Source organism: Montipora foliosa, chromosome 7 (assembly GCF_036669935.1).
Source record: "Montipora foliosa isolate CH-2021 chromosome 7, ASM3666993v2, whole genome shotgun sequence".
Lineage (NCBI taxonomy): Eukaryota > Metazoa > Cnidaria > Anthozoa > Scleractinia > Acroporidae > Montipora > Montipora foliosa.
In genome coordinates, this window is record NC_090875.1 from 15,370,675 (window position 1) to 15,380,120 (window position 9,446).

The following is a 9,446-nucleotide window of genomic DNA, read 5'->3' on the forward strand; positions in this document are numbered from 1 at the left end:
GATTTGGATTTCAGACTAGCGTGACGCTTCACAACGTTACTCCAAAATCCGTTCTGTTGGGAAATTGTTTACTAAGAATGCCATAAAAAAATACATTTTTGTTGTGTGATGTTTCATATTCGTTAAAAGATAGCTTTCTTTTTGGAGCACGTTGGAAGAATGCCAAAAACTGTTTTATTTCGATCGATTTAGCAAGAAATGGTGCGAGCATTGCGAGAGCACTTACATTACTCCCGACATCACTCCCAACATTACTCCATTTTCGAAGCCTAAAATAATGCCTTTACAGCACAGCTACAGATAAATTATTGAAACTGGAGTGTAAAGGGTTTCAAAGGAAATAGTAGTAGGACTTAGCACGGTCATTTCAGCTTTAATTTAGGTAAACTGCAACATTACTCCATAAAGAGAGCTTAAATTGAAATAATGCATCTAATTAACCTTTGTGTATACATGGTTTCAATGGAGTAATGTTGAAAATAAGTAGATACAATAACTTTTGTCTATAATCAGAAATACAGTGTACGTATTCCAGTATGCTTTACATATAACTACGTTATTGTTGCAAAATATCACATTCATTGGGCATATATTTCGCATTTTCTTATGGAGTAATGTCATGGAGTAATGTACTGTTCCCAAAATAGGTCAATGATTGACAGGCCATCCTACTCACGCTACTGGTGCAAAAAAAGTAATCACTGTTAATTTACTTATTTAATGTGACTCTGTTTGAAATGCACACATGACGTTTTTAAAAGGCGCTGCTCTCAACTTGGCAAAGTGCAACTGACGTTCGCCATTGTAAGAGTTTAGTCCGTGAACTCGTTTGACCTTTCAAGACCAGCTTTTTGGCTTTAATTAACTATCATTTAGTCTCCTCCCCTTTCTGTTCATTTACCTAAGGAATTTTCATCATGTTATTTGCTCTACAATTTAATACCATTGAGACACTGATGCAACATGACGTCGTAACACATGTATGAAGTTGAAAACGTGCCTTATTTTTAACCAGATCAACGCCTAAAATTCACGATAACATGGCCAAAAACAGTTAAATGTTAAAGCAAGATTTAATTGTGTTTGTTTTTCAAAGGCACTGTAAACGCTAAGAAAACAGTCGTCTTTCCACTTTAAGACCACGCCCAGAATTTTCAGACATGTATGAGACTAGGAAATCTGCTTTGAACGCTTATAACTCTCGTAGTATTTGACATGTGGCTTCCATTTGTTATTCTAGACACGTTCTTATGATGTACTTTCCAATGCATGAATAAAATCTCACAATACTGAAATTTGGTTAAAATCATCGTTTTATGATTTGGATTTCAGACTAGCGTGACGCTTCACAACGTTACTCCAAAATCCGTTCTGTTGGGAAATTGTTTACTAAGAATGCCATAAAAAAATACATTTTTGTTGTGTGATGTTTCATATTCGTTAAAAGATAGCTTTCTTTTTGGAGCACGTTGGAAGAATGCCAAAAACTGTTTTATTTCGATCGATTTAGCAAGAAATGGTGCGAGCATTGCGAGAGCACTTACATTACTCCCGACATCACTCCCAACATTACTCCATTTTCGAAGCCTAAAATAATGCCTTTACAGCACAGCTACAGATAAATTATTGAAACTGGAGTGTAAAGGGTTTCAAAGGAAATAGTAGTAGGACTTAGCACGGTCATTTCAGCTTTAATTTAGGTAAACTGCAACATTACTCCATAAAGAGAGCTTAAATTGAAATAATGCATCTAATTAACCTTTGTGTATACATGGTTTCAATGGAGTAATGTTGAAAATAAGTAGATACAATAACTTTTGTCTATAATCAGAAATACAGTGTACGTATTCCAGTATGCTTTACATATAACTACGTTATTGTTGCAAAATATCACATTCATTGGGCATATATTTCGCATTTTCTTATGGAGTAATGTCATGGAGTAATGTACTGTTCACAAAATAGGTCAATGATTGACAGGCCATCCTACTCACGCTACTGGTGCAAAAAAAGTAATCACTGTTAATTTACTTATTTAATGTGACTCTGTTTGAAATGCACACATGACGTTTTTAAAAGGCGCTGCTCTCAACTTGGCAAAGTGCAACTGACGTTCGCCATTGTAAGAGTTTAGTCCGTGAACTCGTTTGACCTTTCAAGACCAGCTTTTTGGCTTTAATTAACTATCATTTAGTCTCCTCCCCTTTCTGTTCATTTACCTAAGGAATTTTCATCATGTTATTTGCTCTACAATTTAATACCATTGAGACACTGATGCAACATGACGTCGTAACACATGTATGAAGTTGAAAACGTGCCTTATTTTTAACCAGATCAACGCCTAAAATTCACGATAACATGGCCGAAAACAGTTAAATGTTAAAGCAAGATTTAATTGTGTTTGTTTTTCAAAGGCACTGTAAACGCTAAGAAAACAGTCGTCTTTCCACTTTAAGACCACGCCCAGAATTTTCAGACAATCATAGACAAAAGTAGTTGGAAAGGTTATGTAAATGAACCACACCAGAGCTGTATTTCAACCTGCTTCTGTTAAAGCTCAAAAGAAATAGTTTCACTTTCTCTTACATAGCCCCCCTCCCCCCTATTCAATGTTGGAAGGTAAGTCAACAATTTTCCACTGAAACCATTCAGTTTTGCACAACATTGAGGGAGGGGGGAGGGGAGAGAAGCAATGAAGACTTCAAAAGTGCTAACCTTCCCAACAGTTTTGTCTAGGATTGTAGACTGCGCCATATAACAGAATTTCTGATTTGGTGTTTCTAAATGCTAACGATGGGTCGAACCGTCGAACCAAAATTTCTCGATGGCTTCAAGAATATGAAGGCTGCCTATCGGCAGCAATAACCAGGGAGCTCCGCTCTTAGGCTTGGCTAAATCCATATGTTAATTCGTTGTAGGCCAAGTATATTGTTTATCCAATTTGAACAAAGCACTAGAGGTCAGTTCTAGCCTTGACGGTGATTGGCCAATACAAAGATAAATAGTTGTCAGCTGTTGAAACAGCTGTTGTTATCTCAAATGGATTCCTTTTCGCGTGACTGGTTTGCTTCCGCTTTTTATTCAAGATGGCGGGGAAGTGTGCTGCAGTGGGCTGTTGCTTTTCCTTCTTGGTGATAATAGGTTTCATCTTCTTCCTTACATTTTATCTACCGAGTTATTGGCCAATTTGGATTGGTAACCAGCCGGGTACCGATAACTTCTACACTCTCATTGTGTATGACAAGAGCTTGGATTCCGATCCCTCATACACACTAAAATGCAACGTGTTCGCCGTGCCAGGATTTACGATGCCTTCGTTGCAGTCCTTCACAGAGGCAACAACCACAGGGTTTATTTTGAATGGACTGGCGGTGTATTCAAAGCTCTCAAATGCATGCCAGCCGCTGGAGGATGTACGCAATGCACCAAATCAGGTCCACAAAGTCGCTCTTCTTAATATGACAAACAACAACAATACTTTGTGTCCTTTGGAGAAGCTGACAGTAAATGCACAGAACGCAGGGTACTCTGTGTTGATATGTTTTACAGAAGAAGGCTTAGATGGTTTTCCTTCGTCCTACAAGCTCCTGATTCCAATTTTATATGCTACAAACGAGGACTGTGAACTAGTCCCCAAGGACTCATTCCCTTATTGTCAGTATTGTGATACTAATTCTTTTTTGGTTTCCAACGACCGAACAAATGTGGAGATCCGAGTTCCACCCCGCGCGCAATACTCCTTTGAACTGGAGAAAATGAAATCATATTTAAGCCGACTTTATTACTGGTTCCTCGTTGGACCGATAATAACTTTGGTTTGGCTGAGACGTACAAAGAAATTATGTTGGATGTCTGGAGCTCGACAAGTAGGTGAAGGTCGTGCAGTAGGGAATGGAACTCATAGTGAAATTCGAAACATGGAAGAAGCTGCAAATAGAAACGAGGAGTCATTTTTGAACTTGGTTACTGAAGGGACAGTGGAGAATCATCATGGAACGGATGACAGTGAGGGGCAGCCACTGCTAATTGCTGCAAACAATGCCGAGTACACGAGACGGCAGACTCAGGGTACTGGAAGATATGTTAACATTATCAAAATAATTTCTGTCAAAATTGCTGTGGGTTTTTGTTATCTAATTCTCATTATAGCAGCCCTTCCGGTTGGTATTTCCAGCGGAGGGTTATCATTTTTCAGATTTGATGAAGGTAACATTATCACCGGAACATCCTACCTTCATGACCTTTTTCCTGAAATGGACAGAGGAGATTTTGATGTTTTTCAGAAGATACTTTCCTTATTTTGGTCACTTTTTAAAATCTTTTATTTTTTCATGTATAGTTGGTTCGCCTGTAAATCCACTTGGACCGTTCAAACCGACATTTCAAAGCTGATTCGGAGTGACTGGTTCGCTTCAAACATTTCTTTGTTGGTTTTAGGGATAGTAGTACCGTATTGTTCTTCAACAGAGTCTTTTTCTTTTTCTGATCAACAAAACCTTATTTATTTTGCAGCATACGACACAGTGTGCACTGTCTGCAATGGGCTTTTCATAGTCATCTTAAACAAACACAAATTTGTGACGCGGTATGTTTTCTACATCAGTGTTTGCATGATTTTTGCTTACCTTGAGAGTAATGTCGTGGCTGTGTTTTATTTTGCACTCAATTCGCAAGGATCCTTAAACAACCTAAAACTCACAGCTCTCCGCACTGTAGCAATTGGCCTGACTTTGTCTACAAGTTTTAGTTCTTCTATGCACATCATCCGGAAACTTGTCAAGCCTGAGGAATCGCTGTTTAAAAGTCTTTCAGAAAAATAAACAGAAGCCACTTTTTACGCAAATTTAGCTTGTTGCATAGATATGGTATATAGCGCAAGGCTGCCCCGTGTGGTCACAAGACGCAGCCTATGGTCTCGCCAAAAGGCAGGCTAAAAACAGCTTCAGTAACCCCCAAAGTGAAAGACATGCATGTTACTGGTAGGAATGATAAGTTTGTTTTTTAGAACTATCAGTTTATTACTTGTAGGTTGTCAAGTAGGTTCTGAAGGGGAAAAAAAAGAGGAGATACAGCTGAGGCTAAGAATGATCACTGTTATTTTCAAGGGAATCTTTATAAGCGAATTGTTGATTTATTGGTTCGCCAATGAAGTATATGTTGCTATAACTCTACTACTATGTTATTTAACAATTATTCCATTCCGAGATGCTAAATAGCCAACAAGGCGCTTAGCGCCGAGTTGGCTATTACCAATCACGTATCATCAACAAAGGCGAATGGAATAGATGTTTTATTAAATTCTCAACCTTCGGTTTTGCTTAATTTTAAGTTTAAGGAACGACCAGAAAGTGATTTTATGCTGAGAGACATTTACCGCATTCATTTCCACATAAGGTCAAACACAGATTTAATGCCTGGTAAACGAGATCCATTGAACCAATGAGAAAACTAGGATTGCATTATCCGAGGTTGAGACTTCAATAAAGATTGTTTGTCTTGTACTTTTAAAGATGAACTTTTTCTGCATCTGTTTTGAATATTGGAATTAGTTTAATAGCTTGCCTTTATAATCAATGGCTTTTTGAGTTTAGCCAATTTTGGAACAAGAAGTTCCGGTTCATTGAACAAAATCACGACTTGGCCATTTTAATCAGAGCCCCAAGCTATCTTCGTATAAATAACTAGCCCAGCAATCTTAGAATGCTTTCTTAGTTTCCTAAAGCTTTTACTTGGAAATTGGTAAAGAAACCGACGATAAATTTATGTTTAGGTTGGTCAATGAAATGTAATAATTACATCTTGTTGATGCCAATACTTCGATTTCGTCAGTGATAATATTTTTTAATTACATCCAAGTCATGCATGTCTGATGTGCATCTAGGTACAATTTTACTCGTGGTGGAACTTCTTGTTTTAATTTTGTGGTGAATAGTTCATTGACACTCAAGGCATGATAACTTAGACGTCTATTGGTACATCATAGACGAGCATTCTGTGGTCAATAGACCAGGGTGCAGTAGCCATATTATGATATTTTAAGTAAGTAAAACTGTGGAAATAAACTGGTAGATTTGTTGCTTTACCTTTGTTCAGTGAGAAGCTTTGAAGTGACTACCAGGATCTTTAGACTAACTATCTTGTTTTTCTTTCCTTTTTTTTTTTTTTTTTTTTTTTTTTTTTTTCCTTTTTTTTTTTTTTTTTTTTTTTCTTTTTTTTTTTTTTTGTTGTTGCGATCCCTGATGATGGATACCCACTGTAAGTGACTACACCCCATTTTAGTATATGACAGCTCGCATGATCACAGGCGGCCCAAGCTTAACTCTGTACAATGATTCTGCGGAGGAATTGGGGCGGCTGGCATGCTTTCAGTGGTTAGTTCGCTTCGAGCGGGGGTCAGTCCCGAATGGAGTGTGTAGGCTTTCCTCTTTCTTAGGAGAGGAAAACCAAAAAGCCATAACTCGCTTAAAAATCTTCGGATCGAGCTGAGAAGCGAAATTATGATAGAAAAGACAACAAGACATTGACGTGAGCCCTTTTTATTGCAACAAGATCAAACTTTAGGCTAAAATGCCGATTACCGTTTCTCCCCGTACAAACTCTCATGAAGTCAATCGTTGTAACACAACACATCCATATGCTGCAAGGCGAGAGTCACGTTTCGCGTAATCAAACTCGGTCGTTATGTAATAATAGAGGTCGGCGGCAAACACGTCACGTTTCACTCGCTCAACGTTCGCATAAAGATTAAGAGAATAACACCTATTATTAAAAACTGGATCATTGGATAATGCAATTCGAGAGTTTTGATTGGCTAAGCCATCTTGGGTTATGAGCCATTATACCATGATCTACAAACACGGCAAGTATATGCGTGATTTTTTTGGGCCTTTTTATTTTTATTGTAGTCTAGTCTGTGGCTAGCGTTGGATATTTACCACCTCCACTTCGGTGAATAGTTGTTAACTAACATCGTGAGCTTGGGCCGCCTGTGGTATGATTAAAAATTATGACGGTTGACCAAGATGGGCTCCTGAGTCGGAAATGTTGTTACAATTTTGTAATTGGCACCTTAATTATTACAACAAGCTTACAGCAGGCATTTAATTTCCACAAACTCTTATTAAGATTGGCCATTATAGCACAGTCAGTTACTTCACGACAGCCATGGAGTCAATAATGAGATTTCTCTGGATCAGCTCATGCTTGCTGCGCGCACTGAATTGATATCTCATGGTTGCTGAAACTGTATTACGTAATTATCTGATTTTTAAAATATACCACATGGCAGTGTTTTCAGTTGATTCAGAAGTAAATCATTCCTCAGGCTTCCTTAAAAGGAAATTATGTTCATGTAAGCGTTGCAACTACTTGATGTGTGTTTATACAGGAAATGAAGCGCAGTTTGACCAGTGATTTCTCTGCATGCCCGATAAAAGTATTAAGAACACTACGCAATACAGTTCTAGAATTAGCCATATGCCGTGAAGTGATTGTGAAAGGAGAGAGTTTCAAGTTCAGTTAAAATGAGAGATTTTTCATCTTCCCAACCACTATCTCATACACTTGTCCATAAACAGGATAGTCATTTCCAAAGTCGTCCATTTCATACAGCCTCAAGACACAACCAGGATTGTACTCAATCCCATGAATCTCAAAATGTTTAACCCTTTAAATTAAGAGATAACTTTCAGTTAGACCAGTCACCATATTACTTCACGTTGGTCAAGGCTATTTTGGGTCCAAATATAGAAATGAAAAGCAAATTGTAAAAGCAATATTACCTGCTTCCCACAAATCTCTCAGGAATATCCTCCAATCCAGCAGCAGTACTAATTAGCTGATTCTCCAGTTTGAACTTGCGATGGCCACTTACAACTCGCGACTGTCCGGTTTGAACTCGCGATGACGAATTTGAAAAAAAAGGAGTTACTATATGGCCTCTGCAAGCCACCGTAACTTTCCACTACGACTTTACGATGTAAAATAGTCGCAGATTAACTTGCCGGTATGAGTTAATTAAGCCAATCTCGACCCCAAAGCTTTTCTCTCCCTCAGTCAGGAACTATTTTGTTTCCGATGTCGATTTTTCCTACACTGTCGCTGCACGTTTGGATAATTGCGACTGCGCGTTTTTGTACATTTTTATATACCTTATCAACACTTATACTCATTTTATACCTTTTTCTTGTACATTATTTCTGTCTTTTTTCTTTGCAATTATATTTTGTCTTTGTTATTCTATGTTGTTATTCTTACTTTTCAATTATATTTTGTTACTCCTAGTATGTCAATCAAGTGTATCTGTATCATGTATATTTTTACTCTTTTGTATATTTTTTAGAGTTGAGGGCCACATGTTAGAAAACTGTTTCAGGTTAATGTGTTACCCTTGTTAAATAAAGTATTTCATTGTATTGTATTGCATTGTATTGCATTGCATTGCATTGCATTGCATTCTATTGTATTGTATTGTATTGTATTGTATTGTATTGTATTGTATTGTATTGTATTGTATTGTATTGTATTGTATTGTATTGTATTGTATTGTATTGTAGTTTGGAGAAGAGCTCTGGGGAATCCTGAAACAAAGTGTCTTCTCATTAATTCCAACGAGAAGACACTTTGTTTCAGGATTCCCCAGAGCTCTTTTCTAAACAACAATAGTTAATTCTGATGAAATATAAAGTGCCAACTTTTGCAAAAACGTAACCCTTCCACGTACTTGTACACATCCATTGCCGTGAATTTGATATCTTCAATTCCCACCCTGGTCAGACTTCTCCTCTGTTCTTGTGTGGGGCCAATTCCATTAGTAGGGCTAACACTCACATGGTTTACATGGGTAGAAAACAGCACTTCACATTGCCCTACGATGGTTAATTCTGTTGAAATATAAAGTGCTACACGGCCAACGTTTGCAAAAACGTAACCGTGAAGAACAATCAAAAGCGTCTCTAATTGCTGCATTCATGTCAGCAAGGGGAGTGGGCAAGCGCCGTAACGTTCGAATAGCCAATTTTTGACTACGAGAACCCTTCGGCGCATGTTCTCCTAGGTAGAGTTTCCCAGAGCCTTGAAGGCTCTGGTAACGAGAATGAATTTAGTCACGCCGGCCTGCGCAGTACGGATGCGCAGTAATGAAAATCCCAGAGCTCGTACTCGAAGTCACACTCGTTGTCGATGTTAACATTCTCTACAGTGTCTCTATTTCCCGTGAAAGGACAATGGACAACGGAGCTTGAAAAGAAATGCGTAGCCGTTACCGTACATTTCTTGCAAAAGGACATTTGAAAAAAAAAACTTTAAAATTACATTCCCCAACGACTTCATCAGTAGAGGAAGCCGGTAAGGGTCACACTTTCTCGCTTTCACTTTGTCGCTTCCAAGTTGTCGCTTCCATGTTGTCACGTTAAACCTAAAGGAGGAGACTGTCTTGTCGTACTCAC

General features: G+C 38.1%; 1 protein-coding gene across 2 annotated transcripts; it reads left to right on the forward strand.

Moving 5' to 3' along the window:
* The first annotated feature begins 2,603 nt into the window (after window positions 1-2,603).
* Window positions 2,604-6,082, forward strand: LOC138010802 (uncharacterized). Of its 2 annotated transcripts, none has more exons than XM_068857777.1 (2): window positions 2,604-2,619; window positions 3,087-6,082. In XM_068857777.1, the coding sequence occupies exon 2, from the start codon at window positions 3,087-3,089 to the stop codon at window positions 4,818-4,820; it is 1,734 nt and encodes a 577-aa protein (XP_068713878.1). In that variant the 5' UTR covers window positions 2,604-2,619; the 3' UTR covers window positions 4,821-6,082. The 2 variants fall into 2 exon arrangements, with proteins under 2 accessions (XP_068713878.1, XP_068713879.1); XM_068857778.1 differs by lacking the exon at window positions 2,604-2,619 and having other exon boundaries at window positions 2,976-4,068; window positions 4,513-6,082.
* The last annotated feature ends 3,364 nt before the right edge of the window (window positions 6,083-9,446 follow it).